Genomic DNA, 26918 nt, shown 5'->3' with positions numbered 1-26918 from the left:
TCATGAAGCCCAGAACTGTGAGGGAGATACTTTGGATGTGAAAAAACTTAAGAGAAATGTGCCACCTTCCCAAAGCCAAATGCTTATGCCAACAGGCCTAAATCCTCTGGAGATAAAAGCTCTCTATTACCTCAAGGGCCTGAAATTAAATGCCTCAAAACCTCTACATACGCTCAGTGCTCTCTGGTAATTAACCAGAGAACAAGTACTTCTATTATTCATGTTCTTGTCACAGGCATTTGCTGAGAGACAAGTAACAGCTATTTCTAAGCAAGATTTAAGCCACTGACTTAGGAAAGGGCTGCCTTTGGCCTGTGTCGAAACCACTTCTCCTCTGTCTCAGTTTGCTCTGCCTTTTTGGGGGGTGGAGGGGTTGGTGGTAAGATCGCCAAAGAGTAGTAGCAGGAGTTACTTGGTTAAGAAACAGGGTTTAGAGCTGTGTTGTAACCATGTGCGTAACGACACGCTTAGGACGTGCCAGACTTCCAAAGCAGGAAGCAGGCGAAGGAAGTGCTGTGGTTTCCTTTCTGCTAGGGATTCCCCTCTTGGGTTAAGCAAAAGGTCAGGAAAGATAAAGGCCCTTCCCTGATGTCAACAAAGTCCAAGGATGGTAGAAATTCCAGGAGGAATAGGAGTTCTAACATGCTCTGTGACAGAGATGTCCCCATCATTTTCTATGTAAACTCACAATAACGCCCTCTGTTTTAGAGGGAAAAATGATGTTTAATGTCTAATCAAATGCCCTATTATTTAATATAATGGCACTCATCATATTAGGAGGCAAAAGTTACAACAGGTAAAATTTCTGTTGTTCACAATGCATGCCGGCTTAGACAGTGGTCTCAAGTTGAGGATATACAGCAGTCCTCGAAAACTGAAAATCATCCTACCTATTCTACCTCAGAAGAACCGCAACAACATTTTTTCTCTTTTATACCTTACAATAGCATTTTAACATACATTACTTTATTTAAATATAATTAAGATTCTTCTCAACCATCAAAGTTTAAAAGGATTATTTCAATTTACTCTTCAGGTCATCAAATAAGGAGGCTCTCTTGCCTTTTGTGTTTTAATTTAACTACACCAGCTTAGACACAGAAACAAGCAATTCAGAGTCTCTACCAGGAACTGTCTTCCATTCACTACCTCTACCGCCTCCCTCGCTATTGTTGCTCACCTACACATAACTCAGCCTGGGCTGTTCTATTGGCAATCTGAACTAAGAAAAAGAGGAAAGACTTAGAGAGCTGCAATTGTACTACTACTTCCTGTTGCAGAATTAGCCGCTCACTTCCAATCTTCTTCCATTTTAGGACATTTCCTTCCCAGGTCCTGACCAAAGATGGAGCAACTTTCTGTGGGTTCATCAGTCCTAGAAAATTTTCTTAAATCACTTAAATCAACTTAAATCATGACCTGAGTCGAAGGCAGACGCTTAACCAACTGAGCCACCCAGGCACCCCTACACACCAACATGTCTATGGGATAGCTGGTTCAGTCATTTGACCAAAGGCAGAGCCAGAATTACTGTTCAAGGCTGTTAACACAACTTTTTGTATCAGTAAGATTGTAGCTGGCTGTCACATGACTGCTGAGAAAACAAAAGCCTTCTGGGCAAAGCACAGCCAGTTTGGCCTGACTACGTCACAGAAACCTCCTAGCATGGCACGCTACTGGCTGTTAGCAGGACATACCTCTTCGTAATTTTTCGCCTCCACTCCGTGCTTCATGTCTAGAATCACGAGTTGATCAGGTATCCGCCCTGTTCCTGAGAAAGAAATCAAAAGATTCATTGTGTAGAATATTTAAAATTCCGGGAAATCACCCACCCACCCTCCCTCTCTCTAACCCCTACCCTCTCAATAGAGGGAAACAGCCACAACTCCTCCCCCTACTCAGCTGCAGAAAATTCCTGGCTCTGGCTAAAATCACAAGCATTCCAGACAAAGCTTCTATCTGTGTGGGGTGCCGGAAAGCAACGAGAACATGCTGCTGGCAAACATCTCTGAGCAGGCAGGACACAAGACGCTGTCGCTGGTACTACAGAGAGACAGAATAGCAGAAGAGACAACGTACAGGCTTACTGGATTAGGAAATAAAATTCAAGTCAAAACAGTACAAAACTGAGTGGCATACAGACAATAGGTAGTGGGCACCAACTAAGATTGAAAAGGTACATTTCCACATCTGAAAAGGGTGCCCTGTCAAATTTTGAAGAAAAAAAAAAGGATTACTGGGTATTTGCTAAGCTTGGATTTACTTAATATAAACGTGAGTACTGAAAACAACACAGGATTTAGCTAATATTCCACTTTAATTCAAACATTTTGGTCAATGTAAGGTCATTTCAGTAGGTTAATAAAGTGTTATAGGACCCCCAAAACACTTAAAAGAGAACAGCCCAAGAAAAACACTTGTAAAGAAGAGTACAATTTTCAGGGATGCTACTTAGAAAGAGAAATGTCTATTTGGGATAGTGGGGCCAACAGAGGCAGGCTCATATTAGAAAAGGTAAACTGATTCAGATTGATCAAAAAAGAATTTAATCTTAAATCATCAAGCAGGAGAGAAAGAAAGACTCAAGAGTCCCAGAAAATTGCTCAGCCCCAATCTCCTGGAATTCACCTAATTATTTATGAAATAAAAAACTGCCTGCATGGGGGACGCCTGGGTGGCTCAGTCGGTTAAGTGTCTGTCTTCGGCTCAGGTCATGATCCCAGGGTCCTGGGATTGAGTTCCACATTGGGCTCCCTGCCCGCAGGGAGCCTGCTTCTCCCTCTGCCTGCCACTCCCCCTGCTTGTGCGCTCTCTCTCTCTCTGTCAGATAAATAAATAAATACATAAATACAGTCTTTAAAAAAAACCAAAAAACTGCCTGCACAGAATTAGGAGTTTAGGAATTAAGTGCCACTTAAGCATAGGAGTTCTTCAAAGTACAAGCCAGAGAAAATGGTACTACACTCTCTGCTGCCTGAACACTGGAGTTTCTGAAATGGACTGAGGTCAATTCAATAACGACTCAGTGAGAACTCACTGAATTATGATCTCTGCCTTCGAATATTTGATGGGGATCTAAGACAAACATGCATAACAGCTACAATGAAGATGCAAAGGAGTAAAAACTTTAAGAGAAAAAACTGGTTCAGATAATCCCAGCTATGGAGTAACTGTTAGAGAAGGGAAGGGATTAGTTGTGGACAGACTTCACTAAAGAGAAGGCACCTAAAGGCAAGGACAAAGTACTCTAGGCAAAGGGCAAAGCACAGTCAAAGGCTCAAATATTGAAATGAGTACAGCATGTTTAAAAGACAGTAAAGAAGTTCTTTCGGATAGATTAGAAAGATCGACTTGAAAGCAACAGAGGGGCGCCTGACTGGCTCAGTTGGTGGAACACGTTGCTCTTGGTCTTGGGGTTGTGAGTTCAAGCCCCATGCTGAGTGTAAGAGATTATTTAAAAATAAAAAAAAAATCTTTAAAAAAATGCACATCAGGGGCGCCTGGGTGGCTCAGTCGGTTAAGCGTCTGCCTTCGGCTCAGGTCATGATCCCAGGGTCCTGGGATCCAGTCTGGCATCGGGTTCCCTAGGAGCCTGCTTCTCCATCTGTCTGCCACTCCCCCTGCTTGTGCTCCCTCCCTCTCTGGCAAATAAGTAAAAATCTTGGGGCGCCTGGGTGGCTCAGTCGTTAGGTGTCTGCCTTTGGCTCAGGTCATGATCCTGGGGTCTTGGGATCAAGCCCCGCATTGGGTTCCCTGCTCAGTGGCGAGTCTGCTTCTCCCTTTTCCACTCCCCCTGCTTGTGTTCCCTCTCTCGCTGTCTCTTTCTCTGTCAAAAAAAATAAATAAAATCTTTTTAAAATAATAAATAAATATCTTTTTAAAAATGTAAATTTAGGGGCTCCTGGGTGGCGCAGCCATTAAGCATCTGCCTTTGGCCCAGGGCGTTATCATAGCGTTCTGGGATCGAGCCCCACATCAGGCTCCTCTGCTAGGAGCCTGCTTCTTTCTCTCCCACTCCCCCTGCTTGTGTTCCCTCTCTCGCTGGCTGTCTCTGTCAAATAAATACATAAAATCTTTAAAAAAAAAAACCAAAAAAACAAAAACAAAAAAACGTAAATTTTAAAAAAAGTGAGAGAAAGCAACAGAAATGACTACTTAGGTAGGACTAAGAAACTAAGTCACAGATGCCTTCTGAGCAATAATCCAGTAAGTCTCCAAAACAAAACACAAAAAGTGGCACCAAGAGAGGGAGATCTCTTTTCCCAAATCCAATGTGTAATCCTGATCACAGCATTGGCTCATAAGAGATGCAGTGCAGATTTTTGCTTCTCCTTCCTCATTTAAAAAACTATGAAACTGAATCAGCTCACAACCCCACCTGGCCCAAATGATTAAGATATTCTCTTCTTAACAGACTCTTCCCACCATCTCTCTGTTACCGTAGCACAGCATTAGTACTATTCAAACACAAGTGAAACCACAAAACCACAGGCCTCTGGCTATTCTCAGGCTAGACCATACCATCTCTTGCACAGACCAGCTAGCCTATCCCTTTAGCTGACATCATGGCCCTAAAGGGTCCCTTTTGTGAAAAACAAACCAAAACACAAAAAACACCAAACTTCTCTGCATTTCTCTGTCAAATGGACAATTTTTTAAAAGGTGCTCCAAAGACTAGTACCTTCCAAAGAAAGGTATCACATTTCCATATCAAAATAAATGAAACTAGAAACTGAGTGCTGACTATACTATGTGTGTATATATATACATACACATAGATGTTTTTAGAGGAAGGACGGGGCAAAGGGAGAGGGAGAGAGAGAATCTTAAACAGGCTCCACATCCAGCATGGAGCCCAACGCAGGGCTCGATCCCAGGACCCTGATATCATGACCTGAGCCAAAATCAAGAGTCAGCCACTTAACCAACAGAGCCACCCAGGCACCCCAACATAATCCATGATTTAAAAGACTAGAGTTCAGATTTGTGTGGTGACAGATACAGAAGATACTTTGAAAGAAGTATCAGTATAACCCGATGATAGGCTGAAAAAGGCAAAAATAATATCAAAGCGTGAGCCCAAGTAACTGGAAAGATAGTGATAACACTGATAAGAGATAAGAGAGGGGATAAGAGAGGGGAATGATAAGAGAGGGGAGTTTGAAAGGGAGGCTTGTGAACACAGTCTTAGACATCTTGGTTTTGAGGTAAGAGTGGCACAACCATGTGGAAATGTCTAGAATATAGTTGAGACATCCTGGAACTGGCACCAGTGGGAGCAGAGAGAAGGATATCAGTCATGAAATCACCATTAAAATCCTTTAATTTTTTATTTTTAATTTATTAGTCCATTTACTTCTGGCAAACTCCCTTAGCTTTTAGGCTACATTGACCAACTTTAGATCAAGGGAGTCGATTCTTGATTAACTGTCAAAAGCAGCTGGTTCGTCTGCCATTCTTGGGAATCTACTGGCACTGTTGGCAAAGGTGCTTGCTCTTCTTCTAGGATCCTATGTTCTGAACATTCTACAAATGTAAAACTGCCATGAGTCCTTTTGCTACTACACGGAGGAAGCCTGAAGACTAAAATTAAATGGAGGCAAGGAAAGGAAACACTAAGAGAGAGGTAGAGTTCCAATGATACCGTTAAAACCCCAGGATGCAGCTGTGCCTGAGGTCAGCACCACGTTGCAAACTTCCCAGTTCAGAGAGTCAAATGATCTATCCCTTTCTTTTTCTTTAAGGCAGTTTGAGTTTTTCTGTCCTGCAGCCCAAAAGGGTCCCAACTAATGTAACAAGTATAAATGCATTAAGCTTTTAGAATCTAGTGTCCTTTAAGCTAATGAATAGGGAGTAAAAAGGAATCCACCTTTTCACCCATTACTGAGCAGAGAAGCCATCAAGTAACAGACTAAAAGGTACTATGGGGTCTTGGCCTTGAGATGCACAGAAGAGTCCACAGCACGACAGAACTAAGGAAGTGCTCTGCAGACCAAAATTATTTCTAACTTTGCCATATATTGTTTGTCAGACAGACCCTATTTCTAATCCCTGAGAAAACATGTCACTAGCATATATACATAAATGCACTATTTTCCAGCATCTACACAAAATTCAACTCTATCCGTCAAGCCAAATATGTCACGGCATTCAAGAAATGCCTACTCCTGTACATGAACTCAGCTGACTGGCCAACTTTCACTTATATGTGTGAAAGACATATAAACAAATGAGGTTTCCATTTCCTCTTTGTAATAGCCCAAGAGAGAAAGTTCATGCTCTAACTTGAGAGGAGACACTTAATTCAGGGAAAACACTCTTCTGATTACTTACCCTTGCTCTCAAAACACACTTCAAACATGTCATAATCTTCAGTGGTGAAGGCAAATTTCCCCTTGGTTGCATCTTCCTTGGAGTACAGAATATGACCAGCAGAGTCTGTGATCTAAAAGAAAAAGTAAGTAAGATCAGGAAGCAAATAACACGGGGGAAGAGAACTTACAGAAACTGGAGAATGGAAAGAAACACTGTCTACAGAAGACAGTTGATATTTCTCATTACGATGACTATGTTCAGTTCATTCTTAAAGACAAGAATTGGATTAGAAGATGAAACCCAAAGACAGCAAATTTCATTTATTCAAACAGTATCCACACCGAAGGCTAAAATACGTCACTGCTATGGAATGTCTTTCCATACCAAAAAGGCGATACAGCTGATATAAACTGGCCTTATTAGCAAGTTTGCTATATAAAATGTATACCAGTATCATTACCTAGAAAGGGGCAGGTCACAAAAATGAAGTGGACAATTACTAGAAGAATGTACTACAAAAAGGAGAAAAAGAACCCACCTCTTCTGTAAATCAAATCTTGATGGGGTGGAGGTAGGGGCAGAGAATGGAAATGGGACACCTCATGCAAAAAGAGAAGAGAAGGCACATGTAGAGAAGAAAACAGGATCTGGAAGATCTATTCCTGCAAATTTCACATCAATTATGTCAATGGTCAAATGGGGTGGCAGAGAAGCATGGGGGGATAAACAAGAAATCTGTCCTAAAAAAGACATCCTTGGCTTCCACCAATGATAATTTCTTTCTTCTAAGTTGTTAGCTTTAGTTCTCCAAACTGAGAGAATGGCCTGTAAGCACAGATGAAGTAGCATACATGGGTAAATGAATGGACATATATAAAACACAGTAATATGGAATGACACAGTAGTACGACACACTGGATTGCAACTTCTTTTCTGGGGCCCATGGCTGCCCTAGCAGAAGGCACGTTTCAGTATTTAAGACAGGAAGCTACTTGCAATAGGGAACACAAAAGTAGTAGCTTCCTTATATTAAACTAGATGTGCTAATGCTGTCTGTAAAACAAGATTCATTTATAGGTGAGATTTTAAATAAAACTGAGTAGCACACAAAAGCTTATGCATTTAAAGCACTTTAATAACGCTAGTTTTTTTTTTTTTTCTGAGTAGTAAGACTTCTTTATACTTGTATTTTTCTTTCGATTTTCTACAAAGGCATGTATCACTTACGGTCAGAAATAAAGGTATTTCATTTTGGGGAAAAATATAATAACTAAAGAATAGTTTTCACTGCTAGACTAATTTGAAACGAGAGGTTAATTAAAAAAGGTTTTATGGCACATCTTCTAAATTCCCTAATATTTAGGAATATTAATCAAGTATCTTCGGCCATGAATGATGTTGATCGTTCATTAATTTGTCAATGCTTAGATCTGTGCTGGTCACTGGGGATACAGGGATACGTAAGATTGCTCCTGTCTTCGAAGAGCTTATAAGTCTAAATGAGACGAATAAGAAACAAGACTTCACTGTAACGTGAAAAGTGCACTACTAGAGGTAAGCACAGGTGCCACGGGATACAGAGGTTCGGGGAGTGTACTGTGGAGGTGACACATGGGCGAAGTCCTGAAGAATGAGCCGCAATTAAGGGAAAAATGGGGATGTAAAAACATTCAGAAGGAAAGAAAAGGCAAATATGAAGACCTGCGGTCCAGAAAAAAACAAAACAAAAATACAGCAGTATCATAATACTAATAACTAATATATATTGAGCACTAACTAAAGGTTGAGTACTATGCCAAGTGCTTTATATGCGTTTTAAATTTAATTTTTACTATAATGCTATAGGTAAGAACTACTCCTTCTCTTACGTTCCATAGCAGGAAATTGAAACACAGAGAGGTTAAGTGGCTAGAGACCTACCAGCCAGATCATGTAGAAATGCAACACCATGCTAGGGAGTTTCAACTTCACTTGGTACAAAGTGGAGAGGCAATGAAGAATTTGAAACAAGAGCGTGATGTGATTCAGTTTGCAATTCAAAAAGATGAATCTGATAATACTGCGAAGACAAGTCCCTTGAGCAGGACAACACTAGCGATAAAAAGATGGATTAGGACACTATTCCAGTACTCTAGGTTAGAAATGATGAAGGCTTTGGGTATGAGGAGAACGGGAAAATTTTGAGGGATTTTAAGGAAGGACAGCCCATAGGACAAAACCAAAAGGTCAGTGCCCACAAGGACCAAGTGAGCAATGTAACTGAATCTAATGGGCCAGTGTAAGTCCACAAGGTCGTGGACGATTTGGCAAAGTGAGAAGATGTGCTTGTCTCAAGAGAGAAACCAATGACTGCCATGTCACGCTGTGTTTTCAGAGCATTCACTTTTTCAAAAGAAGCTAGAAGTTTTAACTTTTATTTGAAATGTCCTAAGTTTTAAATCATCAAAGCTAATCCCAACATATGAAAAACTATCTCAAGGCCAAACAGAAGAGGTCTATAGAACCAAGTTCTTCTGGGCCACCAACTTCTGACCTCTGCATAAGACTAGAAGAAAGTTGACTAAAATTACATAAAAGGGGGCACCTGGGTGGCTCAGTCAGTTACAGACCTGCCTTCTGCTCAGGTCATGATACCAGGGTCCTGGGATCAAGCCCCAAGTCAGGCTCCCTCTCCCTCTACTCCTCCCTGCTCTGCTTGTACTCTCTTTCAAATAAATAAATAAAATCTTTTTTAAAAAATCACATAAAAGTATTTGCTGGGCAGCACTGAGGCTCAGCTGAGGTTGTGGACCATAGATTTCCAGTGGCAACACTCAGCAGCCAGGACGCAGGAACAAAGAAAAAAGTATTAAGTGATTTAGGCATGAGATTCTGCAACTGAGTGGTTTGGAACTGGATAAGGGGATTAAGGAATTATGTGATTAACTTTATACATAATATTTATTTAATCTTCACAACAATCCCAGAGAGGCCTTATTATCCCATTTTATTGATGAGAAAACTTAGTAACTTGCCCATCACAGGGTTAATAAATTGTCTATGCCAATTTGTAGTCTAAAATCCATGTTCTTCCTACATTCCATGTTGCCTCCCCACAAAAGGAATGTCTGAAAGGATGGATTGCACAGAACCCAAGAAAGACTAACAGAATGCGATGGATTCTTTGGGATGGTGCAAATAAGAGCGCCTGAAGAGTCCTCTCAAGTGGGACACTGCACTGCTCGGTCTGCCATTCTCCACCGTGGAGGGGTTAGCAGGCACTCAAAAGGGAGAGGCCCTGAAGTCAGCAATAACTAAATAATCTGCAAGGGGGAGGGAATGTTTAGCCCTGAAGATTCCTAAAGGCCTCTTGTTCATGTGATACTTTTCCTGAATCAATCAAAAGGCTTAAGAACAGACTTCTTTAGAACCTTGAACACACACATATTATAGGGCAAAAGGTCTGGGAACTAACCAAATTTCAAAGTAATATGTAGTTACCAGTGTGGTGTCACTCTTCCTCCTTTCTTCAGAATCTGTTTACCCATCAGATACTCACACATCCCCACTCCCTAGCTCCCAAAAGCACAACAATTCTTAAGAGCAAGGAGGAAGTTCAAAAAGACAGACTGCAGGAATAACAGATTTTCACATTCCAAGCTGATCTAAAAACTCTTAGTTTTAGCTCCTATGAGTAAAGTTGCAGAAAATGTAGAACTTCTCCAAGGCATATTTGGATAAAAATAAGCTTCCAAATTTGTTCACCACACTAGTTTAATTCTAAAAAAAAAAAGAAAGAAAGAAAAAAGATTTTAATTTTAATTTTTCCCCTGCCCCTATAAAGATTTTATTTTTAAGTAATCTCTATACCCAACGTAGAGTCACATATGCTCTATCGTCTGAGCCAGCCAGGTGCCCCTAATTTAATCCACAAGGCAGAAGGAAAGGATTACAGGTTATTAGAAATGTTTAACGTAAATGAAACCAGTAGAGAACAGCAGGGAATGGCATCAAGAATACAGCACTGAAAAGTCATCAAAAATGTCATCATCTCCACAGTCAGGCAAGGGCCTGGCCTAGGAAAAACCGGCCACGGCGCCAAGGTGGCTCATCAGTTGAGCATATGACTCTTGGTTTCAGCTCAGGCCCTGGTCTCAGGGCCGTGGGATCAAGCCCTGCAATGGACTCCACACTCAACGGGGAGTCTACTTGGGATTCTCTCCCTCTCCCCCTTCTCCCTCTGCCCCTTCCCATGCTCCTGCATGTGCCCGCACTCTCTTAAATAGATTAAAAATTTTTTTTTAATTACTAATTTAAGGACAGGAGCCTCTCTAGATGACAAAAAGCCTAGATTTAAGTCAGAAAAGCCTTATTAAGGGGCACGTGGCTAACTCAGTCAGTGTAGCATGCAGCTCTTGATCTCAGGGTTGTGGGTTTGAGCCCCACACTGGGTGTAGAGAGCACTTAAAAAAAAATCTTTAAAAATAGAAAACTCTTATTAAGGCATCAGCAAAATCATCCACTGAGCACTCTGCAAAATGAATTAAGAAGTCTGCCATGTTTTTCTGAAAGACTCTGGTACTCAGAAGGGGTAAAAATTGCTTAAACTGTCCCTTGCTACATTGTACTGAGTAACTATAATTATAGTAGAATCACTTGTTTTGGTGATGTGACACCTAAAAGAGGACATTCTTCCATGACATCTGAAAGAAAATGTATTAAGGATTCATCCTAGGGCAAAGACTCAAATGCTTTACAAGAAGCTGAAGGCAAAGGACCCATCACTGCCTACACTTTTATTAGCATGAAATTTACTCCCCGATGGTATGTGGTAATGATCACATATCCCTAAGGGCCTTCACATTTCTATATTCCCCATGACCTTCAGTTGACACAACTATATGAAGGTTGCTTATCCAGATATCTGGAAATCCAGACAGGCAACATGACAACTTAACTTCCATTTTAGGCTCTTAAGAACTACCAGGCATTCTGAGATCCTAGAATTTTTCTAAGAATCAGTAGGTTTCTCATGTAGTTCATAACTTTGCAGCTATTTAGCAGGCAAGTTATTGATCTTTATGTGTGTGTGTGACCCAAGCCATTGATCTAAAAAAAAAAAAAAAAAAAGTCATATGCACTAACCCCAACATAATTACATAAATCAGCAGGTAGCTAAAATTAAGAAATAGAAAACTGAGCCAAGCTCATGACTAGCCAGAGCTGGCAAAGTCTAAAAGGTTGAAATGATGGTTTAAAATTTCCTCTAATTAAAATGTTCTAATTACAGATCACCTTAAAAGATCATCTGGTTTCTCAAGAATTGAGAGCTTTCTATTTTTTCTTCTTAAATTCTACTAAAGTACTTTGGTATTATGATAAATAGCTGCCACTTTTACCTCCTGTAACAGCAAGTCCTTAAAAGAGTACTTACTTCCCTCTAAACAAAAAACACTTACAATATTTATTATAAAGTTCTTAATTGAACAAAGGTAATATGAAACCATTAAAATTTGCTCATATGACATCAAGGAATGGGAAGTAATACAGATTTGTTCTAGATAACACCTTCTGAAAAGCAAACCAAAGTTCACAACTTAGTAAGTAGGGAAAAAGTGTTAATTGTATAAGCAGAGTAGCTGATGTCAAGAATATGTGAATACTCACACTGAAACTGTCAAACAAGTGAAAATACAGGTCACTGGGAAAATAAGCTCATTTAGAATTGGATTCTCTTGGACCATTTTAGGCAGCAGCCTGAAAACAGGTTCTTGAGCAGGTCCTGCTCCTGAAGCCTGCTCCCATTTCTTCTATGAAACAGTCAAGATAATACCCTGTCTACTTGAAAAGGATCTTTAAGAAGCTTAGGCCAGGGACTCCTGGGTGGCTCAGTCGGTTAAGCATCTGCTTTCTGCTCAGGTCATGATCCCCGAGTCCTGGGACTGAGTCCTACGTCAGGCTCCCTGCTTACTGGAGAGTCTGCCATCTCTCTCTCCCCCTCTCCCCTGCTCATGCTCTCTCTCTCAAATAAATAAATAAAATCTTGAAAGAAAGAAAGAAAGAAAGAAAGAAAGAAAGAAAGAAAGAAAGCAAGCTTAGGCCTAAATATTAGGTAAATAAAGCAATTAGGATTAAAAGAATATAGAGTTCGCCTGGGGGAAGAAACAAATAGGTACTTTCAAGAACCTGAATTGAGCAAATGATATGCACACAATATATTTGGCTCTAAGTTTTCTGGAAGCCAACATTAAAAGACTACAAAGAGAACCAAGCTGGTTACACATCATTTGTTTTCTGATGAAAGCTCACAAATTTATCTTCAGAGATAATTTTCCTGGAACTAGACACGAAGAACAATATATCCGGAAGGTCCTTGTAAAAGGACTGTGACCAATATTAGACTCTCCAAATTCAACCATGGCCTAGCTAAAAGATACAAAGACAGTTTGAATGAGTGTTTTTGGTGCTCCTCTATAATGGTGTGCCTGACCTAATGCAGAGGTGAGACGTGAAGGATCTAGACAAAGGCTCTGGTGCCCTGGTTCTCTGTCCTTCAGCATTACCATCTCTCTCCCCATCCCACCTCCCTTCTTAACTGCTCACAGAATTCTCACACTTACTCAAGTTCCAAGAAGGCTGGGACTACTTTTGGCCACTTGTTGAAACCACAAGTGTATGTGTGGGAGGGGGGGAGCCAGTAAGACAGGTCTTAAAAATAATACTATCTATCCAGATCTCGGTTTCTAATACCATTCTCCAATAAAAGAAACCAGGAATTCTTGGAGAAATGGTCCTAGGACTGGGGCAGAAAGTTATACAAGATGAGCCTGCAACATTTTTAAGTGCCAATAATTAAGGATGTGTTCAAAAACAAAACAAAAAACAAGAATGAGGGTATGTCAAAGGGACACAGAAGCCAAACGAAGGAGCTCCCAATAGCCAAAGCTGAAACAATTTGAGCAACAAAATAAAGTAGTATTTGACTGTAATCCAAAGCATAAGTATAAAATAAATATCCACAAATCCATACTGATATAAAGGATTAAAAAAGGGAGAAGAAACAAATCTCCCACGCAGAAAACTCAATTTATGTAGAAAACAGCACCCTCAAGAAGACCAGGATTGAGCAAACCTCCTCACTCCTCAACGGTGGGCGGCACATAGTGATTTCCTTCCAAAGAGTACAGCATGGGAAGGGGGACAAAAGTAACTTTACAGGGGAAAAACCTAACCAACACTACCTCAGCCAGATGACCAAGGTCAATAGCAACAATGATAAATCACGTTGATAGCATGCTCCCTTAACATGATGTAATGAAAACTGCACTTGACCTCTGTGGGCTTCCTCCCCAAAAGCCACAATCCCAATTTTATCATGAAGAAAACATCAGACAAATCCCAATAGAGAGGCATCCTACAAAATACTTGACCAATATTCCTCTAAACTCACAAGGCTGTCAAAAACAAGAAAATCTGAGGGGCGCCTGGGTGGCACAGCGGTTAAGCGTCTGCCTTCGGCTCAGGCCGTGATCCCGGCGTTGTGGGATCGAGCCCCACATCAGGCTCCTCCGCTATGAGCCTGCTTCTTCCTCTCCCACTCCCCCTGCTTGTGTTCCCTCTCTCGTTGGCTGTCTCTATCTCTGTCAAATAAATAAAGAAAATCTTAAAAACAAAACAAAACAAGAAAATCTGAGAAACTGTCATAATCTAGAGGAGTCCAAAGAGACATGACTAAATGTAATATATCCTGGATGGGATCTTGGAACAGAAGAGAGGACATTATGTGAAAACTAAGGAAATCTGAAGAAATATGGACTTTCGTTAATAATAAAGTACCAATATTGGCTCATTCACTGTGACCAATATATACTAATGTAAAATGTTAAGAGTAGGGGAAATTGGCTGTGGGGAATATGGGAGCTGTACTATCTTCATTGTTTTTCTGCAAATCTAAAACTGTTCTGAAATTTTAAAAATACTATTCAGAAAGATGAAATCAAATGCATATATACACACATCTCTCCAGATTCTCAGCAAAATTTATGGTCTACTCAGAGCCAAGCAGGAATCAAACACCTTTTTTTTTAAATTATAGTGGGCTTTTTTTAATTTTTAAAGATTCTTATTTATTTATTTATTGAGAGCACATGCAAGCAGGGGGAGGGGGAAAGGGGGTGGGAGAGAGAAAATCTCAAGCAGACTCCAGGATGAGCAGAGCTCAGTGTGGGGATTGTGTGGGGCTCAATCCCACGACACTGAGATCATGACCTGAGCAAAAATCAAGAGCTGAACGCGTAACAGACTGAACCACCCAGGCGCCCTGCATCAAGCATTTTCACGAACTTTTCTGAGGTATATATAAATAGTTACTTTGGACAGAGTCTATACTTATGCCTGTAAAATAACACATGATACATGGGGAAGGTGGCAAGTCTGTCTTTGTATTGGCACAGGTCACACACTGCTTTCACTTGCTCAATCAGCTCCATACCCCATGAGTCCAAGAAAATGTTAAAAAACAACAAACAAAAACACTTCTCTTCCAGGACAGCTACCACAGCAGCAGAGGTAAATTAGCTTGCAGCTTTGGTGTAGCTGGTGAAAATCTGAAGATGTAATTCCTTCAAAGAGGATCCTCCTTGCACTCTGTCTCCCTCAGGTTTACAATCAGTCTGTGGTATAACATTTGAGTGTACAATGTGTACATCCTATTTTAAGGATAACTATCAACCTTTGTAGCTCCTGAATGACTCAGGAATTTAGAAACATCAGGTCCCTTGGAGAAGCTCTGTACACTGAAAAAAAGGAACTGAAACAGAAACACCTATCCTCTTCTCCCTTTGAGAGACAGCACAGCATAAGAGACTGAATGTTCTAGAGTCAGACCTCAGGTCTGTGTTCGAATCACAACTGTGTCACTTACTACCTGTAAACTTTTGGGTATATTCCTAAACCTCTCTGTTCCTCATATGTAAAATAAGGACAACAGCACACACTTTATGAGGTTATTGTGAGGATTATATTCAATACAGGTAAAGCACCTGGAACAGTGTCTGGCATATGGCAAGCACTCATTAAGTGTTACTATTACCATCACTGTTGTTAGCATTATTAAGATAACTACTTGTTAGTAACAACTCAGAACTCCATAAACATTTAGGTCACTAACCATACTTCTAACCTGACAGTGCTAATGGATGGCAAACTACATAAAATACACTACAATGACTAAACCCAGGGATAATTACAGCCAAATGGTTACTGCATAGAAACAGAAAAAGTCAAAAAGCTAACCTCTCAAGGAAGAAGCAGAAGGATTTAGAAACTGAAGGGATGCAAAATGTCTAAACAAGCAGGTGTTCAATGATACCTTTTAGCTGCTAATAAGGGATAGTAAGAAAAACAAGAGGACCCCAGCCTTTCCTGCATATGTGGTGTTTTTTTTTTTTTTAAGATTTTATTTATTTATTTGACACAGAGAGAGAAAGAAAGAATGAGTGAGAGAGAGATCATGAGCACTGGGAGTGGCAGGCAGACAGAGGGAGAGGAAGGAGGCTCCCCACTGAGCAAGAAGCCAGACTTGGGGCTCGATCCCAGGACCCTGGGATCATGACCTGAGCCGAAGGTAGCTGCCCAACTGACTGAGCCACCCAGGCACCCCTCCTGCATGTACTTTTTTTTTTTTTTTAAAGATTTTATTTATTTATTTAACAGAGATAGAGACAGCCAGCGAGAGAGGGAACACAAGCAGGGGGAGTGGGAGAGGAAGAAGCAGGCTCATAGCAGAGGAGCCTGATGTGGGGCTCGAACCCAGAACGCCAGGATCACGCCCTGAGCCAAAGGCAGATGCTTAACCGCTGTGCTACCCAGGCGCCCCCCTGCATGTACTTTTTAACCTGATAAGTAATAAACTACATGCAGGACCCAACACTGGCGGGGAGGGGAGAAGGCAGTATTGCATGTGTGTGATTAGGGGTTGTAGGCCTATACCCTTCTTTTGGTAAAAGTTCATGAGTGAATCTTGAGCCATGGGGTCTATTACCCTAAGACATAAAAAATGAGAACACCAAATCACTGAGGATGCTGTAGTTTTAGACTAGAAATATAGTACAGTAGTCTGCCCATGTCCTTGGTTTCACTCTCTGTGGTTCCAGTTACGTGTAGTCCTCTGCGGTACGGAAGCGGATGGTCCTTCGGATGTATGTTCAGAAGATCAATAGCAGCCTAACGCTACTTCACCATGTCGAAGTCACTCACCTCACTTCATCTCATCACGTGGACATTTCATCACCTCACATCATCACAAGAAGAAAGGTACGCTACCACAAGTCACCACTGTTTTCAAACTTGAAGACCACGGGTAACTGATGGCCTAGAAGCTATATATGATGGGCATAAAAGTAATTTACCCCGATCTTTAAATAAGAGCAAGTACCAACCAAGTCTACCAACTGCATCCCTGAAATGAAAGGATCACATCTAGATTATACCCAGAACAAAGTCAAACTTAGAAAGGCTACAAGCAGCATTTAGCAACACTAAATTCTTCCAAATTTCCAATACAATTCAACAATGACATAGCACAGCACAGAAGTACTGCTTGAGGAGGCTTGTCGAAGTGTTGAAACTTGGGGCACCCAGGTGGCTCAGCAGGTTAAGCATCTGACTCTTGGTTTCAGCTCAGGTCATGATCTCAGGGTCCTGAGATTGAGCTATTATCAGGCCCCGCACTCAGTGGGAAGTCTGCTTGAGATTCTCTCCCTCTCCCTCTGCCCCCCCTAAAATAAATGAATAAATAAAATCTCTCTCTTTTAAGATTTTTAAATTTATTTATTTGTCAGAGAGAGAGCACACGGATATAAGAGTACAAGCAAGGGGAGCAGCAGGCAGAGGGAGAAGCAGGCTCCTGGGTGAGCAAGGAGCTCAATGCAGGACTCGATCCCAGCACCCTGGGATCATGACCCGAGCCTAAGGCAGACACTTAACCAACTGAGCCTCCCAGGTGCCCCAAATAAAATCTTAAAAAAAGAAAAAAAAGTAGTAGTGTTGAAAACTAGAAATGGAAAATTTCCAGGCACTGGGTATGGCAATGGATAGATGCTCTCCTCCTGCTTCTATCAACATTTGCTACATTAACTCAACACAGGCAAAACGTCATGCTTGACTGGGTGGGGGGAGGCGGAGGAGTTGGGAGGAAGAAAGGAAGAAAGAGAGGGAGGAAGGGAAGGGAATGAGAACGAAAGACCAGTTGCTGCCCTAACAATACTACTGCGGGGGTGAAGCCAGATCAAATGTTTTTTTTCATACTGTTCCAAAGTTATTTACGGTAAAAACCTCCAGTGTGACCCTTTTAGGCACAAACAAAGCCTTGTTCTTTCTTAACAACTAGTCCCTTGATTTCCCACACGTTACGTTGAACAATGAGGTTGGGGGCACAGGATAAAGCAGATGACATCAACCTCCCTCAAGTTGGAGGCTTGTTTGGGAGCCCAAATTCTGGCCTGTGGCCAGCTAGCTGATTTCACAGAGGGCTCTACTGTCCAGACTGCCAGGCTGAGTATGCGTATGGGGGCAAGGGCTCAGATCAACCACCAGTCAGCAGTTCACACAAGAAACAGCAGAGAAGTCACTGTGTTCTGCTAGATTACCTTCACAAATCTGTTCCACTTTCCTAGAAACTAGGCTCAGTCTTCAGAAGTCATCATAAAGACATGGCATAGCAATTTCCATTTCTAAGCAGCCCTCTTTAAGTCAGTTCAAAAGAGCAGGCTGCAGACAACTGTTCATCCAATAAGAGATTTAAATGAAGTAACAGACTGTTTAACTTCTTCAGAGAAGGAAACACAAGGTCAGAAATCTTGTATACGATACAGAAAGAAACTAACTTTTAATGCTATTAAATGTTAAGGTATCAATTAGCCTTCTGTACTAAACCACCTACTTATTGAACTGTTTCTAACCCATTGGACAATAGTCACATCAAATGTCAATTTCAAAGAGACAGATTTTTCCCAAAAGAGAAAGATCAGCCCTCACTACAGATGCCAGTAATAAACTGAACTGTTCTAAATGAAAGAATCTCAAAACTATAGCATATATATATATGTGTGTGTGTGCATGTGTGCACACACACACACACACAATCCTTCCACAGCTTTCAGTGGGCAAAAAAAAGTTAAAACCAATGGTTTCCCAGCTGCCAAGATGCTCCTTAATTTTTAGGCTTAAACTGTGATAGGCCTATGACTCAAGGCTGAACTCTTCAAATGATCTGTTTGGCTTTCTATAAGCTAGTTGGGAGAGAGTGGCACCACATTATGATATAATATATAGAGATCCAATATAATATCCAATGAAAAATAATTGCATTTAGCAAAATGAATTGTTAAAATGACAATGAAATACAAGTTAGACTGATCAGATTATTTGGAAGAGGCTGAAGCATAAATCATTTCAGTTATTACCATTAAGCTTTTCTTTTGGGTGATGATGATTAGGACAACTGCTCACAACTAATTTTCTCTCTCTGCAATCTATTTCTAAAGTATAAATTGCCCTTAGGCAACAACTCATCTCATCCCCTAAAACTAATTCATCCTCCAATTTCCACTATTAACAAGCATTCTAAATAATAAATGGTACTGGAGCTTATAAAACTATTACGGTATCATCTAGTCTTAATGAAAATGTGGTTTTCAACTCAAAAATCAACAGAGTTGAGATTTTTAGTCCCTACAACAGGCTTTTTATGGACCTGAAGCAATGAAGAAAATTTATACATTCACAATAATGATGAGTCAATACTTCGTGCTTCAATTTTGTGTAGCGAAGTCTTTAAATCTGAAACTACCTACCCTGAGTTAGCCTCACTTTGTGAAAAGAACTGGGAAGGGTGATATGGGATAAATTCACTGGAAATCTCAACACAAAACACATAATATAGGCCTGAAGCAGAAATCTTAGCAGTAGAGTCCCACCCATCATTTCAATCTATTTGTCTGTTCAAAAAGGCCTTCTCAGACCACTCAAATACTCTTTACCCTTCAGTCACTCCCTACCCAATACTGTTTGATTTTTCTTTATAGTATTTATCACTACCTGCAATTGTGTGTATTTTTTGAACTTGTTGTCTTTGTTCCCCGTTAGAGCTCAAGGACCTTGTCTGCTGTACATCCCCATTTCCCCAGCTAGGTCTGGCATACACTAAATATTAAAATATTTATTGCATGAATAGGAGAATCACAAACAAAATCCTCAGAATTCTCCTCATTATAATATACTTTATCAGGTCACTACAATGACATAAAACAGGGGAGTCAGATTAGCAATTAAATTTTCATTCAGTAGAGAGGAAACAGAAGAGTACTAATATATATGACCCAACCCCAAATAATAAAGAACCACCTCAATGAGTCCTTCCAACAATTCTATGAGATCTGTCATCCACATCGTACAGATCAGAGACCTAAGGAGAAGAGTTAAGTAATTCCCTTAAGACCATACACCCTTTAAGTGGTGAAGCTGCTGAGATTTGAACTCAAATCCGTCTGTCTCTAGATCCAGGTTCTTTCCACTATACTTCTATTTAATAAGGATTTCTATTTAAAACGACTAAATATATTTAAGTCCGTTGTACAACAGTGAGTACACAGTACATTAAACTTAAGACACAAAGATGAATGAGACATTAAAGACTTCACAAAGTAAGCACCATACTACATCCAAAATGCCATGTCAAACAGGTTATAATGGAAACACACTGGAGGGGTGTACGGGCAAACACCAGTCCTGATTAAGAGACCACTGTACTCAAGGAACTGCACGGGGTTCAGTATGGTGAGAGTCAGGAGTGGAAGAAAAGAAGTGAAGAGGAAGAAAGAGGAGAAAAAAATTAGAGATAAGGTTAGGACACTGCCAATTCATTTGTTCATTAACTCTTTATGTTGAAGTCCTACATGTACTACGTGCCAGGCACTATATTAGACAGGCATTTCAATGATGAGACATAGTCTCTGCTCAACTACATTCACAAAAATCCTTATGAGAGACTGCCTCATGCAGAGCAACAACAGAACATCAAGTCCAGTTGGCTAGGTTTTGCACTTCAAAAAGCCTCCAGTTCCCCTCTCGGGGCGCCTGGGTGGCTTGGTCGTTCGTTAAACGTCTGCCTTCGGCTCAGGGCGTGATTCCAGAGTCCTGGGATCGAGCCCCACATTGGGCTCCTCTGCTGGGAGCTTGCTTCTTCCTCTCCCACTCCCCCTGCTTGTGTTCCCTCTCTCGCTGGCTGTCTCTCTGTCAAATAAATAAGTAAAATCTTAAAAAAAAAAAAAAAAGCAAGCAAGCAAGCCAGCCTCCGGCCCCCCTCTTAACCTCAACCTAAATGCTGCTTGAACCAAGGGTGGACAAATGGCCAAAGAGAAGACATCAACAGGCCGTAAGAAACCTAGAATGTGGCCTGGCATATAAAAAGAGTTAAACCAATCAGATCATCTCACTCAAGAGGTGTTCTTCAGAAGCAGAAATGATGCACAAAGGAATCCTTGAGCAGAGTTTGGGACATGAGTGGTCAAAAGTTAAGAGAATGTGAAGAGATGCTCTGAAAAAGGTTGCACACTATGATAAGGGACTGGATCAAGCCCACAAAAGTGTTCTGTGGCCTGTACAGAATATTAAAAATTTTTAAAATGACACCCAGCTTGTGGTCTCTAAAATACTATTCCCCACAAAATGGACCAGAACTCCTTGAAGGAATAACTGCTTCCAGGTCAGGAGTTGGACAAACAAAAGATGAGCCTACGATACCCTGGCTGTCTCTCTCTCCATCAAACAAATAAATAAAATATTTTAAAAAAACAAAAACAAAAAAAACCAATGACTCTAAAAATGGAAACGATAACAAAAAATAATTTCAGTGTAATACTTAAAATAAAACAAATAAAATAAAAACCTGGGGCACCTGGGTGGCTCAGTCAGTTAAGTGTCCGACTCTTGATTTCAGCTCAGGTCGTGATCTCAGGATCTTGAGATCAAGCCATGTGTTCGGCTCTGTGCTCAGTGGGGAGTCTGCTTCTCTCCCTCTCCTCTGCCTCTCTGCCCCTGCTTGCTCTCTAACATAAATAAATAAATCTTAAAAAACAAAAAAGAAACAACACCTTCTTTGGACTACATTGGAAATGACAAGGGCATTTGATGACAATCTCTTACTCTGAAAATTGTCAATAAGAAGGAATTAATTCTGTGTTTATCCTATAAATTTTAGGGTAACCAAATGGTCCTAAAATTTGATGAATTTTTGGGGCGCCTGGGTAGCTCAGCAGGTTGAGCATCTGACTCTTGATTTTGGCTCAGGTCATGATCTCAGGTTCTGGGATCAAGACCTGTGTCGGGCTCCATGCTCAGTGGGGAGTCTGCTTGGGATTCTCTCTCCCTCTCCCTGCTTGTCATGCATGTGCGCTTGCTCTCATTCTAAAAATAAATAAAAAAATCTTTTAAAAAAATTGATCAATTTTTTAAGAATAATTCCAGCTAACAGGCACCTGGGTGACTCAGTTGGTTAAGTATTTGCCTTTGGCTCAGGTCATGATCTCCGGGTCCTGGGACGGAGCCCCAAGTCAGGCTCCCTGCTCAGCGGGGAGTCTGCTTCTCCCTCTCTCCACTGCTCATGTGTACTCTCTCTCTCTCTCTCAAATAAAGAAATAAAATCTTTAAAAAGAAAAAAAAAAGAATTCCAGCTAATAAATATGGAAGGAATAACAAAATTAGAAAATCATCATTATACAACCTTAATGAAACAATAAATTCACACAGCAGTTATCAAGGGACTGATAGATAAAAGACTGATGAGAAGTTTTACAATGGAGGCTTTAGGCTGTTACCACCTTGGTAGGTAGAATAATGCCCACCTCCCCAAAGATATTCACATCCTAATCCCTAGAACCTGTGAATGTTTTATTACATGGCAAAAGGGGTTGTGCAAGTGTGATAAGAGTCTGAGATAAGGAGATTATCACAAGGGTCCTTACAAGGGAAAGAGAGAAGCAGAGGAGAGAGGGAGGGGTGGGAAAGAGGGAGAGAAAGAAAGATTTAGAGATACTAATTACAGGATTGGAGGATGGAGGAAGGGGTCACCAACTAAAGAATGCAGGTGTCCTCTAGACGCTGGAAAAGGCAAGGAAACAGATTCTCCCCTAGAGTCTTCAGAAACAACACCGCCTTGTTGACACTTTGATTTTAGGACTTCTGACCTCCAGAACTGTAATATAAATGCGTCTTGTTTTAAGTTACTTAGTTTGTCATAATTTGTTACAGCAGCAGGACACTAATATACATGTGAACCCACCAATCAATCTTAGCACTAACAGGCACGAAAAGTACTGTGTGCTCTGCCATGATGCCACATGAAGTACTCTCACCCAAAAGATAAACCTGGATCTAATTACATCTTTACAGCTGATTCCTTTTAGAAGAAATATGGGGGAACTGTTTAAATGATACCTCAAGGAAGTAAACAGACAAATCCAAAATGTGGGACATTCTTTACGGACAACTGACTCTAACAATACAACTGCAAGCACAAAAAAGAAAAAAAGGAAGGAGGTTGAGTGAATTGCTCTAAATTAAAGAGACTTGAAAGATACAACAAATTATATTAAAAACATATTTCTGGGACAAGTGGAGAAATCTGAATATGAATTGAGTATACTATTAGCATTGTTTGTTTTGCAAGCTGTGATTATAGCCACATAACATTGTGATTATGTTCATATTTTTAAAGAGATTCATGCTGAAGTATGCAAGATTGAAATACCATCATATCTGGGATTTACTTTAAAACAATTCAGCATAAAATGTGAAGGGGGAGGCAGTTTCAATCAAAAAAGTGTGCCAACATCCTGATAATTACTGAATCTGGGTACTGCATTTGCAGTAGTGGACTGACCGTACTCTTCTCTAGAAAACTGCAAACCAGGGGCGCCTGGCTGGCTCAGTCAGTAGAGCATGCAACTCTTGATCCCAGGGTTGTGAGTTCAAGCCCCACGTTGGCAATGGACCTTACTTAAAAAAAGAAAAGGAAAAAAACCCCACCTGCGAACACATCAGTGCCAATTTCAATTAGTGATATTTAAAACTCAGGAGCTTTCACATCAAAATCTGGATTTCTGACTTCATATGAAAAATTAAATATGGCAACAAGGCCTACATCAAGAGATTAGTACTGGCTATTCCAAATTAACATTTTCTACTACTCCCGGTTATCCCCCATTTCTCGTCACTGCTGCTATTTTTAAACATATGTGGCCCAATTCATTCATAGAGATTGCCTACTGGGCATCTGGGTTTAGACCCCCAGGAGTAGTTCAATTAAGCTGGCTAGAAGCAAGAGAACAGAGGAGACATGGGGAGGGCAACTGAGTGATAACAAAATGCTAGCGTGTAGATGTGGAGACTCCTGCTATTGAGGTCTCTCCAGCAACCTTGGAGACAGATGTAATTCCCATGAGGCCATAAAGCTACATTATGGTTCCTGTGTAAGTGCTCACTAGAAGCAAGGCCATATGCCTGATATTCTGGAAAATATGAGCATGAAAATAATTCCTGCCCTCAGGATACTAACAGTCTAATAAGATATAAAGAAAAATAGCTACAATGTAAGATGAAAATAAATGAATTTCGGGTATTGTTCAGGGTGGCTCATATAAAATGCAAAGTGGAGAGTATATAAAGCTTCAGAAACAGATCATAAGGAGTAATACAGAGCACATTCGGAAATTTAAACTTTATCAGATGAGCAATAGCGAGCCACCGAAGGGTTCCAAATTAGAAGTACAAATCAGAGGGGCAACACTGGAGATAAGAGTAAAGTCTCCCTCATTGCTCAAATTCTCTTATTCTACGCACTATATCCTTTGAGGAGCCAGCAGCATGACCCCCTAAAATGTTTGTATCTAAGCCCCTAAAATTACACAATCACAGCTTTCTTGGTCAGACAGAAGTTTGGTACCTGAAGAGAATAATAAAGAGAGGGTCACCGAACAATACTTCTAAAAATAGTTTATATCACCCAAATAAAGTATAAATAAATTGCATTTTGGGGCGCCTGGGTGGCACAGTTGCTAAGTGTCTGCCTTCAGCTCAGGGCGTGATCCCAGCGTTATGGGATCGAGCCCCACATCAGGCTCCTCCCCCGGGAGCCTGCTTCTTCCTCTCCCACTCCCCCCGCTTGTGTTCCCTCTTTCACTGGCTGCCTCTATCACTGTCAAATAAATAAATAATCTTTAAAAAAAATTGCATTTAATACCACTACTGGGTTCCAATACCTTAAACATAAATTATAGTCTTATTACACCTGAAGCTCTATTTTTCTTTTTAAAGACTTTATTTATTTATTTGACAGAGAGAGAAACAGCCAGCGAGACAGGGAACACAGTCACGGGGAGTGGGAGAGGAAGAAGCAGGCTACCAGCGGAGGAGCCTGATGTGGGGCTTGATCCCAGAACGCCGGGATCACGCCCTGAGCTGAAGGCAGACGCTTAACCGCTGAGCCACCCAGGCGCCCCTACACCCAAGGCCCTATTAAAAAGTAAAATGTTTCTTCCTATTTAGTCTAAGACCCATTTTGTTTCAAAAAAAAAAAAAAGCAAATGCTTATTGTGAATAAATAAAGCACAATCAAATCTTGACTAAGATCATGTTACGTTAACGTTTCAAAGATTGGGCTGGTCATCCTAATAGCAAAATAAAACCAATCTGGGGGCGCCTGGGTGGCTCAGTCATTAAGCGTCTGCCTTCGGCTCAGGGCGTGATCCCAGAGTCCTGGGATTGAGCCCCACACCAGGCTCCTCCGCTGGGAGCCTGCTTCTTCCTCTCCCGCTCCCCCTGCTTGTGTTCCCTCGCTTGCTGGCTCTCTCTCTCTGTCAAATAAATAAATAAAATCTTTAAAAAAAAATAAGACTAATCTGGCATTATAATATTAGCTGTCACCATCCATCCAAAAGTATCTCTGAAATTTACATAAAAATTTAATTTAAAAAATTGACAAAAAAGAATTACATAAAAATTGGCCAAATCCAGACTCTGGGGTACCACATTACAGACTTAGATTTTTAATGAATCACAGGAATTACAAATAAAAAGCAAGGAGAGGATAAGATTGCAGCACTTTTCTTTCACCTCACTTAACTCCCAGACTAAGAATTCCAGCTCACATTAACTTATTCTACACCTCTCTGAGCCTCAGTTTACTCACGTGTAATAGGAAGTCAAGAGTACCTACTTCATAGGGCAGAGCATGAACTAAATAGTATCGCATATAAAGTGGCACAGGCCCTGATACACAGCTAATGCTCAATCAAAACAGGTTTTATTATTCACAGTAAGCGTCAGTGCCTCCATGATTTTCCTGCAGGTATCACTCTGTCTTAAGATACCCACAAATACTCAACATCCAGAGACTTCTTTGGAGAAACAAGTCACAGTTTAAGATCCCTAAGACCGAAACTGGTACAGGACCCCGACCACGACCCAAAGTCGAGGCCGCCCCAGCTCAGCTGTCACCACATCCGCCAAGGCCTCGCGGTTCTTCTGAGGGTTCCCTGGCATTGGCGCCCGGCCCCGCCCCGCGAACGCCAACGAGCGGGGTGAGGGGGCGGTCTCCACAGCGCACCCTTAGTGCTTCGGGGAAGCCAGGCCGCCCTCAAGGCCTCCGCCCGCCGGCTCCCCTCCCCATCCTCGGCCTCCCTTCGTCGACGCGTACGGTCTTCCCTCCCCACGCAGCCCACTGCAGCACCTTGAGGTGGGTACGCAGGCCTCCAGCGCCCCCAGACTGGTCGGTGATCTCGTACGCGCCCGTCACCAGCAGGTCCTTGTGGATCTCCTCGCGCAGGCACTTGCGGGAATTAACAGGCAGATGGAAGGAGATGGCGAGCACCGAGCTGGGGCCGAGAAGAAGTAAAAGCAGCACTGCTGACGGGCAAGGGCCACGCTGAGCTGGTGGGCCAGAGAAACCAGACATGGTGCCGGAGACTGTTCACCCCCTCGGGCCTCTACCGCGCCGGAACCGGGAGGGCCCACGTGATTCACCTCTGACCTAATACCGTGGGCGCCATTTTGGAGACTGGCAGATAGACGAGGACTGTATGATAAGTCTTTTGAAAGGGAAGAAAGGATACGACACCACCTAGTATTCACAAGTTAAAGTGGTTAAATAAGATTTTCTAGAAATTAACCGCAAAAGTTTTATTTTTGTTGATCTTAGTGACTGCTCAGTCAGCCGTAACAACTATGGGCAGCCCTGGAAGTAATTCTCCTTTAACTTCCGGAAGTAGTACCCGCGAGTTTTTTTAAGGTCGGTGATACCACAGCAACCAAGCTCCAATAGGAAACAGCCACAAGGCCCTTCGTAGGGCCCACCCACCAGCCGCCAAGGCGCTCCGGGCGGAGGCAGCTGTGCAGTCGCAGTACCTTGCAGTCTCGGTGACAAGTGGGACCTTGAGCACTTAAGAAGAAAACTTTGAGAGGCTGAGCGCAAGGACTCCAGTTTGGCTAATAGGCGAGCGGGGCCAGTATCTCAGATTAGGTGTGCGGGTCACCTGGTGAATGTGAGCTGGGCGGCGTCCGATTCATGC

The 26918-nt window shown here is 41.5% G+C and overlaps 1 protein-coding gene across 1 annotated transcript in view; it reads right to left on the bottom strand.

Annotated features, from left to right (window-relative positions):
- TMED10 (transmembrane p24 trafficking protein 10) overlaps positions 1-26595 on the bottom strand; it is a 37194-nt gene extending 10599 nt beyond the window's left edge. Inside the window, exons 1-3 of the mRNA XM_026519479.4 lie at positions 26081-26595; positions 6334-6445; positions 1698-1771 (exon numbers count right to left, since the gene is read on the bottom strand). Coding sequence (XP_026375264.1) covers positions 1698-1771; positions 6334-6445; positions 26081-26305 — 411 coding nt within the window. The 5' untranslated portion in view covers positions 26306-26595. The remainder of the gene's footprint in view (positions 1-1697; positions 1772-6333; positions 6446-26080) is intronic.
- Between the last annotated feature and the right edge of the window lie 323 nt (positions 26596-26918).

This window comes from Ursus arctos, unplaced genomic scaffold (genome assembly GCF_023065955.2).
Source record: "Ursus arctos isolate Adak ecotype North America unplaced genomic scaffold, UrsArc2.0 scaffold_25, whole genome shotgun sequence".
Lineage (NCBI taxonomy): Eukaryota > Metazoa > Chordata > Mammalia > Carnivora > Ursidae > Ursus > Ursus arctos.
This window is presented reverse-complemented; position numbering and strand designations above follow the sequence as displayed.